This window comes from Triturus cristatus, chromosome 5_1 (assembly GCF_964204655.1).
Source record: "Triturus cristatus chromosome 5_1, aTriCri1.1, whole genome shotgun sequence".
In the NCBI taxonomy this organism is placed as follows: domain Eukaryota; kingdom Metazoa; phylum Chordata; class Amphibia; order Caudata; family Salamandridae; genus Triturus; species Triturus cristatus.
In genome coordinates, this window is record NC_140587.1 from 366,110,229 (window position 1) to 366,123,292 (window position 13,064).

General features: G+C 36.1%; 1 protein-coding gene across 2 annotated transcripts in view; it reads right to left on the reverse strand.

Moving 5' to 3' along the window:
- The window catches only part of LOC146830895 (fibrocystin-L-like), a 1,171,295-nt gene that overhangs the window by 235,051 nt on the left and 923,180 nt on the right, over nt 1-13,064 (reverse strand). For both annotated transcript variants that reach the window (XM_085605085.1, XM_085605086.1), the window contains exon 66: nt 524-672. In XM_085605085.1, the coding sequence (XP_085461211.1) occupies nt 524-672 (149 nt within the window). The remainder of the gene's footprint in view (nt 1-523; nt 673-13,064) is intronic.

Below are 13,064 nucleotides of genomic sequence, written 5' to 3' on the forward strand. Positions count from 1 at the left end.
CATTGCTGAATACACTGGGGTTCACATTTACTAACACTTTCACTGGATTTGCATCATGAAAGTGACGTTTTATTTTCCTTATTTCCCCAACTTTGCATGTTTGCTGCATTGTACAGCACACATCTGAAGTGACAAAAGTCTGTTTTCCGACTTGCCTTCCAGTACAAAACCTATGGTTTGAAAAATGCACTAATTATTGCACTATGAGTAACAGTGTGAGTTGATGCATGGCAGCCAAAAGTGCACCAGCAATGAGGGGGAGGGGCACCCTATTCTAGATGATATGGCACATTTTTCTCTCTTCCTTCTAGGTAAGCCTACCTGTGTCAAACATTTGTTGATCTGAGCCCTGAGTTAGGTGTCCTGCCTTAGAGTTATCTGGACATGTAATATACAAACACCAAGCATTGATTCACCTAGTAGTTATTTAAATAATTTTATTTAAATTAGAGCAGCCCTTTAAAGTATGTCTATTTCAGCTCAAAGGCTCTGGGTAACTTAAAAGTAAACAATAAAATATCACCTGGAAATAGATGCCATAGTCCCAGCATCTCCAAAGAGTAAAACCTTGTATGAGAGAACATTCTGGTAGGCCATATTCCTCCATGTACACTCCATACAATCCCCCATGAGCTTCATTGTTGGACCATTGTTCCACTGAATTGCTTGCACCTGAAACAAAAACATATCTTATCATGCAGTACTCAGCATTCTGAAGAGTGGTGATACCTTTCCTGTTGTACTTGCCCTAAGAGCATACTTGCTCTTGGTAAATGTCTGATGAGCAAATATAAGTGCAATTACCCAACAATGAGTGCTGGTTGCCCCTCTGGCAACCACCAGCTCAGATTAAGCACTGCTTACCCAATAAGAGACAGATGGACTGCACAGTCTACCTTAGTTTACAGGAACTCAGGTTGATGCATGTGAGAAACTGCATTAGACAGTAATCTAAATTAACCCTACTAATTGACAAGATACATTTTATCACTCGGACAGTAATTCTGAGCAGTATTACGGATAAAATGTTTCAACCACAATATGTAATATGTTAGTAAAGAGTTGCCCTCTGCCTCTGCATACATGTACAGTGGACCACAATAAATCTGCAGGAGACAGGCACATTCCCCATCCCTGCACATTTATTTACTAGGAAATACTGCAAAAGGCTATGCATTGATGCAACCTTTCTATGAATCTGGGATTTGACCATTTTCATGACCACAGATATGTGGAGTACAAATTTACATAAGGCTAATTTTCACACACGTAAGAGGCTTGTGCCCAGTGTGCTCATATGAATCTGTGGGAAGCATTACATTCACACTGCTCATCTGTAGAGCCAGTAAAGGAAAAGTTGATTAGGTAAGGTCAGGTGCTCTTTAGCATTTCAAAATGCTGGTATTTTTGTTTGTTTCTATTGTTAGCTTTATTATCCCAGCAGTAACTGTCTCATTTACTTTACTTTTCAACAAAGCTTCATATGAATTAGTGCGCAATGTGACATGAGATAAATGGCATTGCATATTCACTTTCTGAAATACATACTTGAGTGCAGGAATATGACTTTAATAGTATCTTCATGTTATAAAATGGTTTGCAAATTCACACCTGATGAAATCTTCACCTGCATTAGCCATACTTGATTAAGCTCATCAGTGAGCTGCAGAAAAGTTCCCTCACAAATGATCCACAACCCAGACTGATGGATATTCCTTACCATTACCAAGCTGTAAATACCATTCACCTCTCACTAAGTTGTAGTCCTTGGTGAACTAACAGACAGTATAGACACAGGACTCCAATTAAGTTGTACTGGGTTGACTTGGTCAAGACAACCTGGTTTACAGTTGACCTGGTTTCTACTTGTAATCTCCTTATCTCTGACATTGACTCTTGTAATCATTAGGAAGAAGGGTAAAATCATTAGTCAAACATGTTTTAATGTATATCTATGTACACTGGGAAACTATGGTCCCACAATCAAATACTTCAGAGATACTATCTTGAACGTCATTGAATCTGGAAAGCATGTGAGAGGTGAGTTTGAAGTGTATTCCCCATAGAGGCTCCATTCCTGGCCAGGAGAAGTTTACATTTTTGGGTCCTGCGGAAGGGTAAGTTGATAGCTTTAGGTTTCCAGCACCCACTCTCTCAAAAAAACAAAAATGATCAGTATATGATGAAAGACTCAACTCATTTGCATTTCTGATCTATTGAAGACATGATTATCAATTTTGACGGGCCTGGCTCCAGTATAGGGTCAAAGTTGTTCAGCATATCTCTGTCCTGGGAAGATGACAACTTTTATCTCTGACATCCATAGCAAACGTATTGCATTGTTTCTTGAATGAGGATTTGAAACTCTCTGCCCATGAATCAACACCCAATATAAACTGCTTATCTGGTTGCTTGAAACAAGGAAGGTGAATTCCTTCAGACTATTTCATAAACCCAATAGCATCTAAGAATTATAGTTTGTAAGCCCATTTTGGAAATTTGTACAAGTGGTTGGATCATACAAAAACTCTTAGCAGATCTCTACTAGGTGAATTGGTTGGGTATGAGGGAAATCTAACTCTGGGAGAATAGAGAGTACCCATTCTTACTGCAGTTCAGTTACATTTTACCTTAGCTGAAACAGATTTAGCACTAAAACAGATGAAGAAAGAAAAGGCACCGGGGATGGATGGGATACGGGGTCACCTGTTCCTATCCCACCCAGAAATTTGGTCCCTGTACTTAAATCCGGTATGTAATAGTATTTTAAAGGGCAACCCAATTATCTCCACATGGTATGGAGCTGTCATTATCCCCATATTTAAAGTGGGAATGGTATAACCCCTCGAACTATAGGCCTATTAGCCAGTTGGATAATCTAAAAAAGATTTTTTGCAGGCAGGTGCTATTCAGGTTCCATGACTGGATCGAAAAAAATAATATTCTCGAAGACGGACAAGTGGGTTTCAGGACTAAGATTAGTACCTTGGTTTATTTCCTTCGCTTGAAGGTGATATCTTGGAAATATGTCACCTTGAAGAGTGACTATATACATGTCACTTTCAATAACTTGAGAGTGGCATTCAACCTGGTCTCGAGGGAAACCCTATGGGAAGTCGTGGCCAGTTATGGAATCCTCGGAGACTTGCTATGGATTTTGAAGACTCTTCACACAAAATCCTATGCCAAGGTGAAATGAAATATAACAGGCATTTAACAGATAGAATATATATTAAGCAATGGGTGAGACAAGGTTGTGTTATCGCTTCCACACTTTTTAGCTTATATATGAATGGAGCTGTAAAAAAGTTGGTAGATTATAGGCACGAAACCCCTTAACTAGCAGGAGTGTTGATCATGATCTTAATGTTCGCGGATGACACTCTGCTAATATCGAGAACACCAATGGGACTTCAATCAGAAGTAAATGCCTTTGTTACCTTTTTCAATGGAAGGGGCTTAGAGCTGAATCCAACTAAATTGAAATTCATGACTGTAAATCCCCATTGATCGAACAGATGGAATGTGACAATAGAAGGGCTTTCCCCTTGGAAAGGTTTCACATTTTGATTATCTAGGTGTCAGATTATCCGACAACCTAACTTGGGGAGCCCAGATGGAAAAAAGCACAGTCATTTTACACCAGAAACCCTCTGCAATAGCGAGGAAATATAAGGCTGCCTCTGAGGGTGCAGTGTCTCCTGCTATTAGTGTATGTAAAGCCTCACAGTTAACAGTGACAGTCTATGGAGCGGAGATATGGGTATATGTCAAATCGGAACTTTTAACTAAAGTTGAGAATATGTTTATTAGGGCTCTCTTTAAACTCCCCCCAAGTTCACCTATCACACCACTGAGATTAGATTTAGCTATAAACCCAATACATTTAATAGCATTGATCAATCCTTTTCTGTTTTGGATTAGACTTTGGTCTACCCAAGAGTTAACAATCTATAGGTATTCTGTAAATGAGTTGCTAGCTCTTGATAAGGATGTGAGTACCCCTTGGTAGAATGTAATGAGGGAAATATCTAACAGAATAGAAATGGGAGAACTGTGGATGGCACCAGCGCAGATCACTAAAGCAGACGCACAGAAAGTAAAGCATTTGTACTGGGAGGAAGTTCTGCATCAAACATGGAGAGTCCATAAGGAGGGTAGCATAAGGGGCCAGTTCTTGAAACACAAATGTGTCCCAAGTCCTATATGGATAGAATTTTTCATTTCCGGGCAAAATGCCTATATGTGCAGTATAGATGTGGCCTTCTTCCGCTGAGAGCTCATACCTCAAAATGGTGTAATATATCTACGAACCCAAAACTCTGTCCAAGTTGCCCACAGATTGTTGAGATGGAAGTGCATTTTATGTTTTTCTGTCCTCTCTAAAAGATAGCATGCAAGAAATGGATAACTGCTATCTGCAGACTTATGGGAAGGAGGCACTGCTGGGTAGCTGCAACATTATTGAAAAGTGATTTAAAAGAACAAATATTTTTTGCAGTATCTCAGTACCTTTTTTGTGCATGGAACCAAGGAAAAAAGGCCCTAACCAACTCCAAGTTTTGATTAATAAAATCTTAGCAAGGATCCATTTTAAATATTATTTTGATGTTTTTTAATATTGGCACAGGGAATCGAGGGCTTAAAATATTAAGTATTTAATTAAGATGCACAGGTGATCCTACTGACTGACACTTGGATTTGAAGCCCATTTTAAGCCAAAGCGGCATCATAGTATTGATTCGAGTTGACATTAGATCCACTTGTCTTTTTAAATGTATTTATAGTTTTAAATTATGTAAATAAGATTGAATGTTTATAACATTGATTACATGTTAGTTAGGTGATTGCAAAACATATTTATGGCTTGGTAGCCGAACTAAAGCTATATATATATATATATATATATATATATATATATATATATATATATATATATATATATATATATATATATATATATATATATATATATATATATATATATATATATATATATATATATATATATATATATATATATATATATATATATATATATATATATATATATATATATATATATATATATATATATATATTTGAGTCATGTGGTCAAGACTAGGGTGACCTAGTCGAAACACGTCATGCTGTGGGACACCTGATTTTGCAAATAAAATATATTGCTTCAGGACTGTGGTTTCTTTATATATATATATATATATATATATATATATATATATATTCACTGAAAAAACCATGGGTTTCACACACGTTATAGTTAGGAATTAGCATTTAAAAAACCTTAGAAATTCACTGAAAAAACCATAGGTTTCACACACGTTATAGTTAGGAATTAGCATTTAAAAAACCTTAGAAATTCAGTGAAAAAACCATAGGTTTCACACATGTTATAGTTAGCTGGACATTTTACTCGTAAAAAACCAATGAAATTGCCCCGTTATAGTTAGTTCAGCTAACTATAACTCACGCGCCCGCAATGCACTGCTGATGACGTCACATATTACATCACTCATGACATGGTCAGTGACATCACTCATGACATCACTGATGACATCTCAAATGACATCACTGATGACATCACTGATGACATCATCCAGTGAATGTGTGTTTTTCTGAAAATTAAATTTGTTTTATATATGTATATCTCAAGGTCGATGGAAGAATAAATGGGTATATAAGTGTCTAAATGGATGATTTGTTTTTAAAAAATTGATTGTGTAACTGACTGATTAAGTGTATCTCTCACTTTGTGTATAAGTGGCTGCATGGGTTGGTGAGTAGCTACATGGGTGTCTATATAGGTTAGTAGTTGTTTTTTTGAGTATCAGTCTGAGTGTCTGTATGGTTCGGTGGGGGGTATTACGTAGTGCATAGGTGCATGAATGAGTGACTCACTGTTTGTATGTGTTGAAGACAGCATGTGTGCAGGACTGTATGGGTGGATGAGTGTGTGTATGGGTGTGTTAGTGAGTGAATGACTGTCCCAATAGTGTCTTCAGGAGTAACTACATATGTTTTAAACTAGTATATGTGACTATTGGTGTATATATGTGAGTATATGTGAGAGGGAGAGATTGAAAGAGTTCCTGTATGAATAAGTATGTGTTTCTATAAGTGATTGTTTAAAAGACTAAGTATGTGTAAGTTTCCGTAGAAGTAAGTGTGGTGGTGTGTGTATAACTGTATATGCAGGTGAATGTATGTTTGATTCTTTATTAGCATGAGTGACTATGTGTGTGAGTAACTCTATGGATGAGTGGCATTATGTAACAGGATGTATAGGTGTATGAGTACATATGATGAGTGAGTACATGTATGAGTGACTGTATAGGACTGTTGGTGAATGAGTGGATGTGTATGTGGATCTTAGAATTACTGAAGAGGTTGTTGTAACTGGTATTGGTATGTCCATTTTTTTGAAAATTTTAGTCTCTATTTTTGATTGTGTGTATCAAAGCTTATATTAAGGTGAGAGGAGGTCTGCCACTCTATCACAAGGATGATGTCATCAGTGATGTCATCAGTGATGTCATTTGAGATGTCATCAGTGATGTCATGAGTGATGTCACTGACCATGTCATGAGTGATGTAATATGTGACGTCATCAGCAGTGCATTGCGGGCGCGTGAGTTATAGTTAGCTGAACTAACTATAACGGGGCAATTTCATTGGTTTTTTACGAGTAAAATGTCCAGCTAACTATAACATGTGTGAAACCTATGGTTTTTTCACTGAATTTCTAAGGTTTTTTAAATGCTAATTCCTAACTATAACGTGTGTGAAACCTATGGTTTTTTCAGTGAATTTCTAAGGTTTTTTAAATGCTAATTCCTAACTATAACGTGTGTGAAACCCATGGTTTTTTCAGTGAATTTGCAAGGTTTTTTAAATGCTAATTTTTTTTTTTATTCTTCATTTTTTTCAAACATATTTTTAATTTAATTTTCTTTCATTTTATAAAGACTATGCTTAAATTTTTAAAATCCTTAAATATTTTTTTTTAATATATTTTTTAAAATAAACATGTAAAATTTATTACCAGATTTTTTTTTTTTTTTTTTTTTTTTTTTTTTTTAATAGTACGCGTACCGTAAGCTCACGGTAAGCGTACGGTTTACGCAACGTCCGCAATCTATCTACGCTGCTTGCGTATAGTTACGCACTTCGCGTAGCCGCGCGTACTGCGCGTGGGACGCGTGCGCGCTTACGCCACACGCGCACGTTACGCGGAAGTGCCTGGGAGTGACTGTTATGCGCATGCGCGCAAGCGCGTGTCTTTTTTACGCGCACGCGTACTTTTTGCCGTAAGCGTACCGTAAGCGTACGGTAGGTCATGTGATCTTGAAACACAACTTTTGATTGGTTGAAACTACTTTCAGTTCTAGAACTCTCCTACACCACACCCATTCCCCTCATTTCTGCTTGTGATCCCTTGGGAGAAGGAGCTGGTTTGTCTTTGGGATACGATGGCAGAACAGCAGAGCTCTTCTGAGAGTGAGGCTAGCACCAGCAGCACTGTCTTGAGGCAGAGATCGAGGAAACAAAAGCCTTCTTATGTTTGGGATTATTTTACTTTTCCAGAAGGCCAGCAAAAGGTGAATGCACCCTTAGTTACTTGCAGGCTGTGTCAGCGTGTACTTTCTAGAGGTAATCCTGACAGGAAGTATTCCTTTGGGAATCACACCATGAAGAGACACCTCCAGGATGTACACAGAAGGACACATGGTCATCTTTTTGGAGGTAACTCTTCAGAAAGACGAGCCAGTACATCCACAGCAGCTCAGCCTGGACCATCATCTGCAGGGCTGACTCCTTCTTCTGCAGGTCAGGTGAGCCCTTCATCTGTGGGGGGAGAATCTCCTTTTGCTGGCCCTCTGGAAATTAACCCTCGGTTTGCGAGGGTTGAAGTACGGTGCGCCACTTGTCACGATCTAATTACTTATAGGGAGACCAGTGTTTCCCTGGTGAACAGTAAAATAGATCAGCACACTTGTCGTACCGTCTAATTTTCCCATGCTTCCTTTCCTCTGTCCCTGCATGAACACAACGGTTCTTTTAAGAGCCAACCTTATCTTTCATCTTTTTTTTACATATGTTTTTTAAAACCTTTTTTTTTTTTTTTTTACCGTACGCGTACCTTTTTTTTTTTTTTTTAAAAAACACTAAAAATCAATTATCAAATTACAAGGTCCTTGAGAGACTACAATTATTATTATTGACTTACCATACTCACTCAAAAAAATATTTATTCATTTGTTTTTTTAAAAAATAGTTTTAAAAATGGTTGTAGTTTTCGAAAATTTTCTATATCGATCTGAAAAAAAAGAAAAAAGTATTAATATTTTTTTAACAATTTATAATACAGTATACATATTTACATTTTTTTCAAAAAAATATTTTTGCCTTATTTTTGCTGTTTTCAGAATATATTGCATTTCACTATAAATTGTGAAAGCAATTGCATTCATCATTTTACAGCGGGCAAAAAAAAATAACAATCTCAAAGATTGTATTAAAAAAGCCCAGAATCTCTTCTCACTTAAACTTATCATTACAGAAATGCATATTATTCTAAAAAAATATCATCTAAAAACAATACTTATTTCTTTAAAATACCGTCTGATATGTTTGTTTCAGAAGTATAATCACAATATTATATCTCAAATAACTCCAAAATACATCTGATTTCATTTCCTTTAGGCCAAATAGTATTTTTTTTTTTTTTTTTGGAATAAATTTCCAAGGGAAATCCATTAAAATTCTAAAGTTTAATCTGTCCAGATCTCACCGATTCTCTGTAACATTTTGGTTCACGAAAATTTTTTGAATAATTTATTTAGTCCACAATAGAATTGCTTACTTTTCCACATGGCCAAATAGTAATTTTTTAAATCATTTTTGAAAAAATTTCCAATGGCAGTCCAATAGCATTCCAAAATTTAAAATATGCAGAAGTTACCGATTATCTAAAAATTATTGGTTTTTCTAAATTGCATTAAAAATTTAAAAAGTCCACATTACAATTGGTTATCTTTCCTTTAGGCCAAATGATAATTTTAAAAATATTTTTTCTACAAAATTGCAATGGTAATCCAGTAAAATGGTAAAATTATTTTGTCCAGATCTTGCCAAGTCTCTCTAAAATTTAGGTTTCAGGAAGATTAGATAGGAATTTGCTAAATCAAAAGGCAAACGTTGTTTGAAAATCAATTGGGAATCATTACACAGTGTCCAGCCTTTTTCACATTTTAGATAAACTGTGTAATGTCCAGAAGTAACAGTAGGTCCATCATGGAAAATTATTGCAACAGTTACAAAAGTTTTTCCTGAAATTGATAATTGCTGTCCTGTAAACTTCTTTATTAAAGTATCCAATTTTGAACCATCAGCTCTACATCGTTGCATCATTAAAATTACATACTGTCCGTATTCCCTTAAAATTAATGTTGAAAACATGTCAGAATTACACTCACCACATTTCATGCTATGATTAGCATCTTTAACTAATTTTGCAAAAGTGACTGTTTTACTCTCTGGCAATGTCAAATAAATAAACCTTTCATTATCAACAATAGAGCCACATATATTATAACAATTATCACAACTATGTTCCCATTTATAAGAGAGACCAAAAAAAATGTCAATGGGAACTCCTTCTTCTTCCACTACCTGAAGAAAATACATCAAAAATTCGTGTGCATCTTGCTGTTCATTTTGAGAAAACTGTGTTCGTCCTGAACATACATCTAAAAGTTTTCTAATATCAGTAGCACTTTCTATTTGAGTTTTATCTTTACTCAGCTTTTGAAAAAGGAGACTCAGCTCTGAACAGAATCTTTTTCCCTGATTTACTATTATCTGCTCTTGCAAACTTTCCAGATAAAATGCAACATTCAGCACTACATTAGCGTAGCAGTTGACACCAGAGCTATTTTCAAAATGACATCCTACAACCTGTTCTTCATTGTCCTTTTTCTTTTTGCTTGCAATTACATCACTCCTCTTTTTTTTCCTCTTCTCTATATCTTCATTACAGATATTCTCATTTCTCCTTTTACGAGAAACTACACGTTTCTCCAACACAGGATACTGACCTAAATGAGGAGCATAGCTTCTTCTTAATCTATTATACTCCTTTACACAGTTTGTATCAGCACTAACTTTTGAGTCATCAAAGTCTATCATGAATAAACCTGATAATGTTTTGACTCGTGACAAAGCTACATATGCCATACCTTTTTTGAACACAGTTGAACCAATGTTCACAAATGCACAATCTACAGTCAATCCTTGAGACTTGTGGATAGTTACAGCATATGCTAGAGAAAACGGAAACTGCTTCCTACGTACATATAAGTCTTTCACAAGCATAAAACGAACTGTACAACGACAAATATCTTTAACTTCATCTATCTGATCAAATTTTATCTGTAAACATTCAATTCCTTCTTTTTTCTGATAATTAATAAAACCCACAACTCTTCCCATCGCTCCATTCACTAAGCCTTTCTCAACATCCAAATTTCTCCTTAAAAATACTCTACAGTTCATGCAAACATATAGATTTTTTTCTAATCCTGCTGTTTTGGAGATGTTCTTCTCTAGTGAGTCCAATTTATTTTTCAGTTTGCCTGTTACTGTGACAGTAATTCTTCCATCCTCAATTTTGTCCACTGCTTCCAATTTCCTGATCTCTTCCTTTTCCAATTTCAAAAGCTCCTCATTAAATATTGAGCATTCACGTAGAGTTGGCATTAAGCAGATGACACTTTTGTTTTCTGCAATATTCTTGTATATTTTCTCTGCAACTATTTCTTCCTTTGGAAATAAATTATGTAGCAGCCGACTCTGTAATGCTTTTTTCCCAACTTCTGTGAGTAGTCCAATTCTGATATCTTTCAGAATACTTCCATATTCTTCATCGTTTGCTTGCCTCATATTAGTTGTAAGTTCCTTGTACTCAAAGAAGGACCAAATATTTGTATTTCCAATGCTTCCCAATGACTTCTTCGTGTCTTCATGTGTCACAGTATTAAACACTGGTTGTCCTTTAACTGGAGTAAGTTGCAAAAGATCCCCAAAAACTATGACGTGTTTTCCACCAAATAACACGTCATAGTCTGTCTTCAAAATTTGCTGCATTCTTAAATGCACAAAGGCAAGCATTAAGTTTGATACCATGCTCACCTCATCAATAATGAGAACTTGCATCTTCTTCAATACTCTTGAAACTTCCAAGGATGCTTCTCCAGTTAGCTTGTTGAATTGTATTTTGTTCTCATGCTCCACTGGTAACATTAGCAAACGATGTAAGGTGATTCCTTTTATGTTATATGCTGCTAACCCAGTTGGAGCAGTAACCACACAAGACAAAGTAGAATCCGTTTTTTGCTTTAGGTAGCTTCTGATGACTTTAATTAGGAAACTTTTTCCAGTGCCAGCTTGTCCGCTTACATACATCCTGATTGGATGAAATGATGTGCATGAGCACTCTTTTTTTATATGTAGAAATCCGTGATCAATTTTGTTTTTGATCTCTTCATAAATGTGTTGCTGCTCTTTATTCAGTTGTCTTTCCAAATTTTGTAAGTCTATAAATTCTTCTTGAGCTTGATTCATAGCCGTTTCCACTTCATTCATGGCTATTGATGCTTCATTTTCAACGATTGGTTGTCCTAGGGGATCTTGACTGTATGTTCCTGAACTTTGGCTGTCCTGAGAACTGTCTCTAGCTATTTCTGCTGCAATTGTAGTTTCCTGTTCTATTTCTTCATTTAACATTTGCAGATAAGTTGAGAATGTACTGCATTGTATGCTGTCTTTGCAAGCATTAAAAGAATCTTCATAGCTCTGGAATTCTCCCAGTAGTTCATCCTCTGTACGCCATGGTTTAAACAACTGTAAAAGAGCCAAGTAGTACAATTCTTTCTTGTCGGTTGTGTCGCAACTCAGCTTCCTGTGATTAATCAAACTTCCTTTGGTTTGCTTCACCAAACATCCTTCTTCACCAACAACTTTATATTTTCCACTGTTGATGTCTTCTGCAGCTTTCCGTGAATAAATGTAGTTCTGCAGCACTTCATAGAGACACATGTTCTCCAGATGATGACTTCTCTTGGGATAATATGTGTCCAACATGTTTGTTTTCAATATATCTGTACTTTCTGGGTCATTCTCGGCCAAATATTCAATTTCTCCAACAGATTTCAGTACCCGATTTCTCATTGCTGCAAGGCCTAAACTTGCCCAAATTATTCTTCTTGACTTCGAGTAGAGACTTGCAGAAGATAACCTATCTGAACATTCGTAGGATCCAATTTCTCGATGCGATAACATCTTCAAACTGAAACTGTACAGCTTCTTACTGACAGTCTTCTCGTGAGAAATCTCTTCCCACATTTCCTTCAATTCTGTTTTTTCTGATTTCGTAATGTAAGACGTTACATATCGTGCAACAGCAATGGAATTGTCAGCTACATACTGTATATCCATGTTAGCGTTCCACATGGATAAAATGACTGGGTTGTAGTCATTTATATTTTTTGATTCTTCTTTTCTTTTAAGGTTGTAGGTATTCTTAGGTGATTTTCTTGTGATAGTATGTCTCACAGCTGACATAAAACTGTTGACTCTTCCATTTGAAAGAACAGGTCTAGGAAATCCAAATCGACATTTAGTGTAGTATTTTTCTTTGCTCTTGTATTTCCGTCGACAGTATTTTCCACACCGATGACTTTGGAAACGTAGAACTTGCTCCTTTAACTTGTTCTCTTCTTTGCTTTTTGGTATACCACATGTTGCATATTCTTCAATGTAAGATAACACTGCTTCATCAGTATCTGTTCCAAACTTTGGGGCATCCTTGATCCACAGCAGCATATGAATATGAGGAGCACCTCTTGCCTGGTACTCTTTTCTCCAAAAGAAATCCACTACTTCTCCAAGGGGTGGATTTTTTTTATTGCAGATGAAGGACATCATAGCCTCAAATCTATGATTGAAATATCTGCAAACATTAACCGGATCCAATGAGCACAGTTCTCCTGCTGTCTTGTATTCGA